Here is a 13575-nt window from a genome sequence, read left to right on the forward strand (position 1 = left end):
GCTTATTGTTAATTTCATAACACTTGTGTTGATGTGAAATTCCCTTGGGGAGCACAGACTGCCTTTTACTGGCCAGCATGACTTTCAAGGAGGCCAGGTCACGTGAGTCCCCAGTTTCCCTCCTGCTGAGAGCACATGCTAGACTCTATAAGAGGGAAGAGATCGTGCAGTTGGAGAGAGTACCTGAGCCTCCTTAGGGGGTGGTGTTGCTCCTCTGCCAGCTCCTTATGGGGTGGTGTTGCTCCTCTGCCGCCTCTTTATGGGGTGGTGTTGCTCCTCTGCCGCCTCCTTATGGGGTGGTGTTGCTCCTCTGCCGCCTCCTTATGGGGTGGTGTTGCTCCTCTGCCGCCTCCTTATGGGGTGGTGTTGCTCCTCTGCCGCCTCCTTATGGGGTGGTGTTGCTCCTCTGCCGCCTCCTTATGGGGTGGTGTTGCTCCTCTGCCGCCTCCTTATGGGGTGGTGTTGCTCCTCTGCCGCCTCCTTAGGGGGTGGTGTTGCTCCTCTGCCGCCTCCTTAGGGGGTGGTGTTGCTCCTCTGCCGCCTCCTTAGGGGGTGGTGTTGCTCCTCTGCCGCCTCCTTAGGGGGTGGTGTTGCTCCTCTGCCGCCTCCTTAGGGGGTGGTGTTGCTCCTCTGCCGCCTCCTTAGGGGGTGGTGTTGCTCCTCTGCCGCCTCCTTAGGGGGTGGTGTTGCTCCTCTGCCGCCTCCTTAGGGGGTGGTGTTGCTCCTCTGCCGCCTCCTTAGGGGGTGGTGTTGCTCCTCTGCCGCCTCCTTAGGGGGTGGTGTTGCTCCTCTGCCGCCTCCTTAGGGGGTGGTGTTGCTCCTCTGCCGCCTCCTCAGGGGGTGGTGTTGCTCCTCTGCCGCCTCCTCAGGGGGTGGTGTTGCTCCTCTGCCGCCTCCTCAGGGGGTGGTGTTGCTCCTCTGCCGCCTCCTCAGGGGGTGGTGTTGCTCCTCTGCCGCCTCCTCAGGGGGTGGTGTTGCTCCTCTGCCGCCTCCTCAGGGGGTGGTGTTGCTCCTCTGCCGCCTCCTCAGGGGGTGGTGTTGCTCCTCTGCCGCCTCCTCAGGGGGTGGTGTTGCTCCTCTGCCGCCTCCTCAGGGGGTGGTGTTGCTCCTCTGCCGCCTCCTTATGGGGTGGTGTTGCTCCTCTGCCGCCTCCTTATGGGGTGGTGTTGCTCCTCTGCCGCCTCCTTATGGGGTGGTGTTGCTCCTCTGCCGCCTCCTTAGGGGGTGGTGTTGCTCCTCTGCCACCTCCTTAGGGGGTGGTGTTGCTCCTCTGCCAGCAGCATTTTAGGAGAGTGGCAAAAATCAGTGCCAGTCACAGATGTTCTTCCTGCTCAGTAATTATTGAGAATCCATCAGAAAGGCAAGAAGAGAGAGGGCAAAAATAGAAAGGGAGAGAGGACATTTGGATGAAGGGAGAATTTTTTTGTTAAAAGTTTTCTTCTCTAGTGGTTGCAAAACACATATTTCATACGTGTGCTTGGGTGACATTTTTGAGAGAAGCACAAAAGAGCCTGTGCCCCAGGAAGGAGGCTTGACAGCTGGTCTGCAGGACAGGAGAGTGGCCGTGGCGAGAGCAGTTTCATCAGGCTGAAATGGGTGCTAATAAGTGTTTCTACAGTGCTGGTGGCACCTCCCCGCAGAGGTTTTGTTCTCTTTGAGATTTGCTCCTGAGTTCATTTATTTCTCTGCAGGCTTCACTTTCCCTATTTCACAAGGTTTCCCATCAGAAAAAACATATTCTTTAGGACCGTTTTAGTACCAGCTGAGGGAGACGGGGGAGGGATGAAGTATTTTGTTGTTTGAAGGATGAGATCAAATTTAAAATTATAAATTGACAAGAAACGGCTTTCTTAACTGAGCAGGCAGAGCTCAGTTTTAGATTGTCTCAGAGGGCTATTTCCATAAGGCCTTAAAAGCAGTCATGGGCTCTGAAATCCATGTAGGTTATGTCCATGACTTATTCATGTTGCAAGATGAAATCGGGTAGAATAGGAAATGTGAGTATAATGACCAAACATATGCTGTAGGGCAGCATACATGTGCGCGTGTGCGTGCACACACAGACACACACACACACACACACACACATTCAGATGCAGATATATTCAACACGAAACCCTCATGAAAAGGGGCGTCATATCAACTTTAAAAAAAATGGTCACAGCCCAAAAGTTGAGAGTTGTATTTTATTTGTTGGGAATTTTTAAGACTTCAAGCATGAGAGACAGCATCTCAACGTGCAGAGAACTTCCCTGAGGAGGAGGCGAGGGGAGGAGCCAGGTTATATAGAAGGTTTGCAACAAAGGGCAGGTAGTCTGAACATCAAAAGAGTATTACGAATTAAGGAAAACTAGATATACCAAGTTAAGGAATTTAGCACTTTTCTATGTATGGGAAGATGCGAGAGTCTGGGCTGGCTGAAATCATTCCTTTTATAGGCATCTCAGCCATTCTGAGTCAGTATCCTGTGTTTTCACATCTTGAGCTCCTCTGGGGCTTACCATAGGGAGTGACTGAAGCCTGATGACCGCTAGATCGCAGGTATTGTTCTCTTTCCTGGATGCCCTAGGCTCACATTGGAAGGCTGTAATCACTGATGACTGTGACCTCCTTGTTTACTGATATGGCAGGAAATCTCTCAAGTTCATCAGGTGCTGCTTCTCTGTTAGCAAAGGTTCTCTCTTCCTATTACATTTGTCCTGTGCACCAAGATTCTCGAATTTTGCAGAAGAATCCCTCAAGTTTCCTCAGCCTTTAAAAATCTAGAGCCCGGAACACCAATGCAAATTTTAATGATAGGGTAGAAGGGAGTAACTAACTATATGTCGTTATTGCTGCTGTCACCAACAATGATGGAAGATAGGCTAATCAAACGCATGTGCCAATGGGTATGATTAAGCTAAATTTAATTCACCCAAAAGAGTTGAGAAGACGAACATCACAGGTTCTCATAACAGAGTTTTCCTTTTCAGAGAAACCAAAATAATGGTTCTTAAAGACCTGCCGAGCTGTCTGGTGAGACAGCCCTTTTTGAAGCTAACTCCATTACATAGAGATGTTTCCATTTGCCCTGCAACGTTGTACTCTCTCCATTTCTGTACTTGTGACTTAAGGGTGTTTTTTTATTTGAACACAAACAGAATTTTGATGATAATTTGAATCCTGATTTCTTTTATTTATTTGCCCAGTTGGGGTATTTTTGTAGGGTAAAAGATTGTCGTGAGGACATACCGACAAAGGGGACCCAATGACTCTTTAAAAATGCATTTTATCACAATCCAAACATTGAAGTAGTCATTGAAAATTAAATATTCAACCATATAGAGGCATTGTTAAAAACAGACTTAATAGTCTAGAATGTGAATGCTTTGAAGTCTTTAACATCAGTTTGTGAGTTGATTTTACTTCTATAATAGGCAGGTGATACATTCAGACAATTAAAAGGCTCCTTTTCCTCTGACATGTCATCCTATTAGGCACAACTGGGACTTTACCCCAGGATTCCAAAGTTGCTAGAAGATGCTAAACATAAATGTTCACACTTTCTTCTGCACACTTACCATGTAACACTTGTGGAGAAAGTACTAGTGTCGGCTGAAATGTCGTCTTCTAAACTGGATGGGTTTCCCTGGTGGCTCAGCAGTAAAGAACCTGCCTGTAATGCAGGAGACCCGGGTTTGATTCCTGGGTCGGGAAGATCCCTTGGAGGAAGAAATGGCTACCCTCTCCAGTATTCCTGCCAGAAGAATCCCGTCAACAGAGGAACCCTATGGGATACAGTCCATGGGGATGCAAAGAGTTGGACACGGCTTAATGACTCAACAACAGACTTGAAGCCACATCATAATTCCTCATGACCACATGCAGAAGGAAAGGTTTCCTTCCCAAAGCTTAAATGTAGGGGCAAAATTGATTGAGTTGAAGATTTTCTAAAATTTCAGTAATAATGTTCCTCTCCTTTGAAGAAAGGGAACTTAAACGTTACTATTTGAGATGAAAAATGATAGCACCAGTTGGGTTTTGGACAGGCAGGTGGAAATATGTCGAGCTAAATGCTGAAGACTTGAAGACGATTTGGAGAAGCCAGGCATTAGGAGGTCTAAAGTACACAATTAACGTGATGATAATTGTCAGTAACTCTTCGCCTTGTGTTATATGGCAAACACTGTTCAAAGTGCCTTTATATGTGTTAATCGTTATTTGTGAGGGCTACGTAGATGTAGCAGTTGAGGGACTCTGGAGGAAGAAAATAGGGACTTCTCAGCAGACTGCACCCCAGGGAACAGGTACTCAATAGACTTTTTCTTTTAAAATTACTATTAGAGAAAGAAATACTATATGATGTCACTTGTATGTGGAATCTAAAAAATACAACTAGTGAGTGTAATAAAAAAGCAGCAGATGGAGAGAATGGAGAACAGATGGAGAAAACAAACGGGTGTTACCATTAAGGAGAGAAAAAGGTTAAGGGCAGGACTTCCCTGGTGGTCCAGTGGTTAAAACTCCACGTTTCCAATGCAGGAGTCATAGGTTCAAGCCCTGGTTGGGGAACTAAGATCCCACTATGCCTATAGACAAAGGCAAAAATAAATAAATAGTTTAAATTTTTTTAAAAAAGAAAAGAAGAGGCAATACTGGGTAGGGAATTAAGAGGTACAAATTCTTAGATATAAAATAAGCTAAAAGGTTACCTTGTACTACATGAGGGAAATAGCTAGTATTTTACAATATCTATAAATGGAGTGAAACATTTAAAACTGTGAATCACTCTATGGTACACCTGTAATTTATATGACACTGTACAGCAGCTGTATTTCAATAAAAAGAATAATGTGTGTGGACGACCTACTTGGGTAGTTTCTGAACTGTTTAAAGGTGGAGGACCTTCGCCTGTGCCCGTGGGGACAGTCCACACCCAGCTGCTTCCAGAGGGCAGAAGGAAGTTAGCAAGGAAGATGGTCCAGGTTGAGCAGGAGCTTAGACCAACGTCACACACCTGTCCTTGGAAACCCTCTGCCTAACTGCACAAAACTACACACCAGAAGTGCTAGATCTTGTAAGAAAAACAGCGCTGACCGTTCAAATCTATGCATCTTTGTATAACCAGTAGCAACAGTTTGTTGTTGTTGTTCAGTTGCTAAGTCATGTCTGATTCTTTGTTACCCTATAGACTATAGCCCACCAGGCTTCTCTGTCCACGGGATTCTCCAAGCAAGAATACTGGAGTGGGTTGCCATTTCCTTCTCCAGCGGATCTTTCCGAACCAGGGGTCAAACCCGCCTCTCCTTAACTCGAGAATCCATCCTTTGCCCTGTGCTGAGGACTCTCTCATCCTCCCCCTCACTAGAGGGGGCCCAGGAGTCACTCCTTTCAGCTGGAGACCGCTTTATGCCAACTGAAACATAGGATCTCGGGCTCGTCTGAACTCAGGAGGGGAGCAGAACCTTTACAGCTTCTTCATTTAGGCTCACAGTTTCCCAGGCAGCTTAACAGAATAGAAAGAGGAATAGCTCCAAAGAGCCACTGAACTTCGTGTTGCTTTTGACCCTAAGCGAAGGTATTTTTGCAGGAGTTTTAGCTTTGTCGAATGGGCATCACGTTGCCCTTTATTGAAGAGAAAAATTGCCCTTGATCACTCTAAAACCTTAATGTTCTGCAAAAACTGCTCTTGAGCTGAAGGGACTCTGCTGTTCTATGGATGTCACACCCCTGTTTGCTAATCCTATTAGCTAATTTGCATTGCAGCAACATGCCATATAACATGACATTCTGGTTCAAAAAGGGAAAAAAGAAGAAAGTATACAAGTCAGGAGGACTTCCCTGGTGGCTTAGAAGGTAAAGAATCTGCCTGCAATGCAGGAGACCCAGGTTCGATTCCCTGGGTCAGAAAGATCCCCTGGAGAAGGGAATGGCAACCCACTCCAGTATTCTTGCCTGGAGAATTCCGAGTACAGGGGGGCCTGGAGGTCTGCAATCCATGGCGTCACAAAGAGTAGGACACGACTGTAGTGACTCAACACGCACATGCAAGTCAGGATCATTTCAGTATTTGCAATTCATAACACCTGAATTTCACCTTAAAATGTCTCTATACTTTAGACCACTTAAGAAGCTGACAGAGCATTTTGTGCTGGGGTGAAGCTGAATGGAGTCAGTATTGAAGGACAGGCTGTGTAGTGGGAGAAATAGTATCTTAGGGAAGTCCAGTGATTCTTGAACTACAGTAGGAAGTTACCCAGTTTATCCCAACCTGTGTAAAGAGACCCTTCATCTACACATCCAGATTCAACCTCCCCAGATGCAGGAGACCTTGCCCTTGTATGCGCATCAACACGTTTACCACCTCTGGTCACCACATGTAAGTGATGGAAACACTCCAAGGAATAATATTCTTTTCTTTTGTATGTTTTGTTTTATGCATTTTCTTTATATATTTTTAACATATTTCTATGTATTTTTATTTTTCTTTACTTTTGGCTGCACTGGGTCTTAGCTGATGCACGCAGGCTTCCCCTAGTTGCAGTGAGTGGGTTTCTCTTGTTGTAGAGCATAGGCTGGAGGGTGAGTGCCCTTGAGTAGTTATTGCTCCACAGCATGTGGAATCTTCTTGGACCTGGAATTTAACCTGTATCCCCTGCATTGGCAGGGGGATTCTTTAGCATTGGACCACCAGGGAAGTCCAGAAATAATATTCTTGACAATGTGATGATACTAAAGGTTTTGGTGTTTCAGAGTTGGCTTCAAGTCTGTGTCACACCTTGGCCTCATCAGTGGGAACATTTGACATTGTGACTATGTTGCCGATGCCACAGCCCCAAATGACGGAATGTGGAATCAATTTTCTTATTTTACTAAAAGCAATAAAGTACAGTTTTTAAGTCTTGTTGTAAACCATAGCCAGCTATAAGTTTGTGATGGGGTTGGTCAACCCTGCGTCTCTTAAAGAGATTCCCACCCCACCCATTCTGTAGAATATAGCTAACCCCAGTCATTTCAGTGATACTCTCTTCCACACATTCAGTCCCCATCTCTTTCTTAAACCACGTTTGCTGTTCTTGCTTATTACTGAAATATGTGTTCCCTAACCCCTCCCTTGTGGCTTGGCTTTCATATTTCCAGGTACATAACATTCATCTCTTGAAAAATTGCTGTATTTTCAAATAGCGCTTGTAATTTTCCTTCACTGTCGTGAAGGGGTTTGTTTTCTCCATGTGTGCTCGCATGGCACAGGAGGAAACCTGGGGTTATTGGAGTGTAGCGAGATGAGTAATGGGATGGAAACTCAGAGGCTTTAAGTTCAGAGTTTGCCACTGACTCGTCCTTAAACCTGGATAAGATGCCTCCTGGTCTCTCTGTGATGCAGTTCCTGTTTTTCTTAAATGGCATTAGCAAGAGCTCATCTCAGAAAGTGGTCTTGAGAGGTAACAACTAGATGCAAACATTTTGTAATATTGATCCCGTAATAATAGCCTATTAATTTTTAAAGGATATATCCACTTTTTTTTTTTTAGTTCTCCTAATAATTTTCTGAGAAAGTTAGTCTCATTTTGCTGTTTTGCTGTTTAAGAAACCACAGCATGTAGATGAGAGAAAAATTCCACACTTTTCTAGGATTGTGTGTGTATGTTTATAGATATATGTGAGTATTTACTAAAATATATTGGTTTGGCCAAAAAGTTGTTCAGGTTTTTCTATAAGATGTAATGGAAAAGCCCAAACAAACTTTCTGGCCAACCCAATATATACCCACAACCATTCATACATGTAAATTGAAAATTATGGTTCACAGTGATGGAAATTTTTAAAGGAACAGTCAACTGAGGGTAATAGTTGTTTTCCACAGTAGAAACGTCCAACCACCCTGAGTAGTATTTTTTTTTTCACTTTGATTCTCCAAATTTACTTGTTCTTCCCTCTGAGAATTTCAATACATTTTTTCCTCTCTGTTAAAGAAGACTTGTGATGACCAGTTTTCCCTTTTATCTTAGAAGATTTTATCTTATGCATTGTGATATATAAAATTCCTATCATTATTATAGTTGCCATTTCTTGAACCTTTCAAGTGACCTTTCCTAAGATCAGGGTGCCTGGGAAGCTTGTGTCGGTATGGAAACTCTTGGTCACTCACGGGTGGGTTAGTGCCGAGGATGAGAAGATAAAAGGAGTTACAGGGACTTCTGTGAGTGACCATCCCTGGGCACAACCACTGACCAGTAGACTTCATCACCCTCCCCACCTCGGGTCAAGGAGCCAGTTGTGCCAGCAGTAGGGGAGGAGCAGTGGTGCTGAACTGCAAGAAAATCATCCTGTATATGGCACCCCACTCCAGTACTCTTGCCTGGAGAATCCCGTGGACGGAGGAGCCTGGTGGGCTGCAGTCCATGGGGTCGCAAAGAGTCGGACACGACTGAGTGACTTAACTAACTTTCCTGTTGACGACAGAGAACATCATCATGTCTATACAGTTTCTAAGGTTCCTCAAACCAGACCGGCCTGTTCCCTTTCTCTAGATTCTATGGAGATCTTAGAGCAGCTGTGGTGACTCAGTGGTGGTACCATGATAGAATCGTGCTGTCTAGAGATGATGGGGAAATTCAGAATCTACACAGCCTGATACGGCAGCACGTGGCCCCACGTGGCTGTTGAGTGCTTGACATGTGGGTCGTGTGGCTGAGGACCTAAACTTTCAATGTTACAGAATTTTTTTTTTTTTTAATCCAGGTGCTGAATTTTTTTTTGAAATATAAATTTATTTATTTTAATTAGAGGCTAATTACTTTACAATATTGTATTGGTTTTGCCATACATCAACATGAATCTGCCACGGGTGTACACGTGTTCCCCATTCTGAACCCCCCTCCCACCTCCCTCCCCATCCCATCCTTCTGGGTCATCCCAGTGCACCAGCCCCGAGCATCCTGTATCATGCATCAAACCTGGACTGGCAATTCATTCCATATATGATATTATACATGTTTTTTTATTTATCTTTTTTAAAATTGAAGTACAGTCAATTTGCAATGTTGTAATGTTGTGTTAATTTCTGTTGTATAGCAAAGAGAATCAGATAAATATACATATATATATACACATTCTTTTTTACATTTTTTTCCTATTATGATTTATCTCAGGATATTTAATACCATTCCCTATGATATACAGTAGTACCTTGTTATCCATTCTGTATGTAATAGTTTGCATGTACCAACCCCAAGCTCCCAAATATTTCTTCCCTGTTGTTCAGTCGCTAAGTTTTGTCTGACTCCTTGTGACCCCGTGAACTGCAGTATGCCAGGCTTCCCTGTCCTTCACTATCTCCCAGCGTTTGCTCAAACTAATGTCCATTGAATCCATTCCTTCCCCCCATTATCCAGCAGTTTGACTTCTGGGCATATATCTGGACAAAACTATAATTCAAAAAGATACACACACCCTTATGTTTATAGCAGCACTATTCACAATAGCCAAGACATAAATGTCCATTGACAGATGAACAGATAAGGAAGATGTGATACATACAGACACACACACACACAATGCAATGCAACTCAGCCCTAGAGCAAAACAATGCCATTTGCAGGAACATGAATGCTACTAGAGATCATCATACTAAGTGAAGTATGTCAGAGAGAGAAAGGCGAGTATCATATCATAGCACTTACATATGGAATCTAAAATAGGACTCAACATTACAGGTTTTTAATTAATTTCTTAAAAAAACTACATGTGGCTAGTGACCATCAGATTGAACAGTGCAGAGAAAACCATGCATGTTCCTTACGAGGCTAATCACAGTGACATCAAGGGACTTTGCCATCCACTCATCTTGAGAACACTTTAGGGACAAAAAGAGGTGAAAGAGAGAGGACTTTGAAAGCCAAGGTCAAGTGTGTAGAATTGCAGTGTTGACCCATGGACATGATGGTGGCTTCTCAGAAATGACCAGGAAGTAGTTTTTCATATTGTGAACCTCCTTTGATTTTTTTTTTTTTTTTTTTTTGCAGGCTCCTTCATGTTGGTGAACACGTCCGGGAGACCCGAGGGACAGAGAGCCCACCTCCTCCTACCTCAGCTGAAGGAGAATGACACCCACTGCATTGACTTTCACTACTTCGTGTCTAGCAAGAGTAATTCTGCCCCTGGGTCACTCAATGTCTACGTGAAGGTCAATAATGGGCCTTTGGGGAGCCCTATCTGGAATATATCTGGAGACCCTAACCGTACATGGAACAGGGCAGAACTGGCCATCAGTACCTTCTGGCCTAACTTTTATCAGGTATGCCCTTTGTTTTTCATCTCCTGTTTTGAAATATCCTCTAACTTCTGAAAATATAAATCATTTTTCTGTTAGTCTAATTGGAGGATGGATAAGAAGCATTGGTATTTTTAGACGGAGGTAAAGAAAGTTTGTGCTCTTGGATAGGGACTATATTAAAGCTTTGTTTGTTCATTACCCTGAGTAAAAAGCTAAAAAGTTAAGCTTGTTTTGTATATATCAAGTTAAGAAAATAGAAACAGTCATCTGTAGCAGGGCAGGAAGTACTGTTTGTAAGGACGTTTAACTTTCTGTGTTGTGTGTGTGTGTTCAGTGCTCGATTGTGTGCGACTCTTTGTGACGCCATGGACTGTAGCCCACCAGGCTCTTCTATCCGTGGATTTCTCCAGGCAGGAATATGGGAGTGGGTTGCCATTTCCTCCTTCAGGGGATCTTCCCGGACCATGGATCGAACCCACTTCTCCTGTATCTTCTGCCTTGGCAGGTGGATTCTTTACCACTGCGCCACCTGGGAAGCCAGCAGGACACATGTAAATTGCTAAAATCCATTCAGGGTGCACTTGAGCAATACGTTTTAGAAGTGTTAAAAAATTAGATAAGTCTAATTTTAACAATCTATTATTAGGAGTTCATCTTAAGGAAATAATGAAGACCGGTTGCAACTAATTAGCTACAAGAATATTCATGGCAGTGTGTTTACAATAATGAAAAATCAGAAACAGTATTACATTTCTAACAATAGAGGATGAGTTAATGTATGCCACCTCAATACAAAAAGTCATTTTGCAACCATTAAGAATAACATTACAAAAGATCATTTAGTAATATATATAAGCTTATGTTCTTAAGTGGATTAAACTGGTATAAAATCATAAAGCATCATTTTGGATTCAATTTTAAATTAAATACATATGTATTAATACATAAATATGTATATATAATTGGCCTCCCCTGTTGGCTTAGATGGTCAAAGAATCCGCCTGCAATTCAGGAGACCCGGGTTCGATCTCTGGGTCAGGAAGATTCCCTGGAGAAAGGAATTTCAACCCACTCCAGTATTCTTGCCTGAAAACTCCCATGGGCAGAGGAGCCTGGCAGGCTACAGCCCATGGGGTCACAGGGGTCAGACACCACTGAGTGACTAACACTTTCACTTTTCACATACATAATTAAACTATATGGTGAAATAAATAAATGAAAAAGTGGTATAGCTCCAGCTAATTACTTAAGTTTTTCTTTCCTTCAGATGTCATATCCTAAGCTTTGCACAATGCCCATGTGCTATTTGTATGTATAAAACAAAAAAGAGTAAACGGTAAGTTTTCCTCCAGAGGAAAAATGCTCTACTTACTGCGTATCCTTCTTTTTTATAAATGTATTGATAACTTGTCAGGGGCATAATTAAAAAGTATGACCTTTAGGACAAAGTTTCTTCTTTTGTTGGATTAAAATGGAAGCAAGGGAAGTGGGTTTGGCTAAGGTAGGTGTCAGAGGGTCTATGTGATGGACGAAGCTAAGAGGCTGTTTTGAGAAACTCCTTTTGAAGGAGACCTTCCTATAGTAACACTCGTGGTTAGAACCCGCTTGCCAATGCAGGAGACAACAGGAGACTTGGGTTCATTCCCTAGGTCGGGACAACCCCTCAGGGCAGGAAATGGCAATGCATTCCAGTATTGCCTGGAAAATCCCATAAACAGAGGAAGCTGGTGGGCTACAGTCCGTGGGGTTGCGCAGATGACTGAGCGCTCACAGTAGAGAAGGCCTGTGGGCACCCATCTGGAACCTGCACGAGAACCTTCTTTGGTCCGCTTGGCCTCCAGACAAGATCAGAAGGTGCATCCTGCTTATCTCTGCCCTAATCTTCTTCCTTCCCCACCCAGAACTTCTAAGACTCAACTCTTGCAGGACCCTCCACAGCTGCCAGAGCCCAGTGCATGCGTTTAGTTTTGACACTGGCTACATTCCAGTGTCTAGATAAGTTTAAGTTAAGTGTTGGAATGCTACAACTAAGGATCTCAAATGCTGCAACAAAGACCCAACAAAACAGAATAAATATGTTTAAAAAATAAATAAAGGAAGTGACACCTTTTTGAGACCCTTTCTCACTGCCCAGAGACTCTGCTTCCCCCAGACATTCCCATTATTTAGGCTACAAGATATGATAAAAATCTAGCCAATTAACGTGGAGTGACCATATGCTTAAAATACTACCATATTAAAATACTTTATATTCATATAGTACTTTATTTCTATAAGAGGCTCTTTACACTTTTGAAGGTTGTTTTGATCTCATGAGTTAAGATTGGTGAATGAAGTCATTTAAGGAATTTCATTTTATACTGTTATGATTTCACATGATAATATTGCTTCAAAATGGGTAGCATCATCATCTAGTAAAAAACATGTGCTTTGTATCAGATAGAACTGGATTTGGATGTGAAATCGGTTTTAAGCTTGGGCAACTTAAACTTATGAGCCTTCCTACTTACAGGACTAAGTGTAAAGACAAGGTGAGGCGTGAAGAGGAAGGCAAAGCACAATTTGGATGTTCTCATCTCTCAATAAATGGTGGTAATTTATGGAGATTCAGATTTGTGGAAAACAGAAAAAAGGAGAAGTGGATAATAGTTGACGCTTTCTCCTGCTAAGTCACTCCTTAAATGTGTTTGGTGCTATGGCCGAAAGTGTGCAATGAAAACAGTTTCTGGGAACAAATCATTCATTGAAACACTGGGTGAAAGGGAAGAACCCAGGGCTTTGCCACCAGAACATTATAGCAAGGTAGCCCTGGAGCTGCCATCATGGTGCTCTGCCTACCCCTGAGGAGCAGGTGCTCTGGGCGGGGGAGGGCAGGAATGGGGTACTGTGGTGAGCTCCTATCTGTCCTGTCTCTGATCCTCCCTTACTTCTGTCAAGAATGTCTGTTTCTCCCATATCTTTGGCTGCAAGATCCTGAGTCAGTTATCATCTCGTAAGAGTCAGTTCTCGTCTTCTAAGTTACTGGGTTTGGGAAGGTTTTCAGTGCAACTGAACACCACTGGCCTGTGTATTTCAGATAAATATAGTCTGTTCTCTTGGGCATCCCTTTGTTTTTATAACCTGTCTGCTCACACGATCTTTATTAGAACGTGTAGCATTTCAAAACGTTTCTTGGCAGAGTGGAGTGTTCTTGCCACAGTACTCATTTCGTGGAGCTTTTCCTATTTGTGGGAAAATAGTATTCTGCAGGTACCCGTCACGATGATTTGCATGCAACACAAGCACTTGCAGGTTAATTACTGTTAGTTAACACACAAACC

At 43.4% G+C, this 13575-nt stretch overlaps 1 protein-coding gene across 3 annotated transcripts in view; it reads left to right on the plus strand.

Annotated features, from left to right (window-relative positions):
- PTPRM (protein tyrosine phosphatase receptor type M) overlaps positions 1-13575 on the plus strand; it is a 657833-nt gene that overhangs the window by 238268 nt on the left and 405990 nt on the right. For all 3 annotated transcript variants that reach the window (XM_052660546.1, XM_052660547.1, XM_052660548.1), the window contains exon 3: positions 10005-10276. In XM_052660546.1, coding sequence (XP_052516506.1) covers positions 10005-10276 — 272 coding nt within the window. The remainder of the gene's footprint in view (positions 1-10004; positions 10277-13575) is intronic.

Source organism: Budorcas taxicolor, chromosome 22, assembly GCF_023091745.1.
Source record: "Budorcas taxicolor isolate Tak-1 chromosome 22, Takin1.1, whole genome shotgun sequence".
Lineage (NCBI taxonomy): Eukaryota > Metazoa > Chordata > Mammalia > Artiodactyla > Bovidae > Budorcas > Budorcas taxicolor.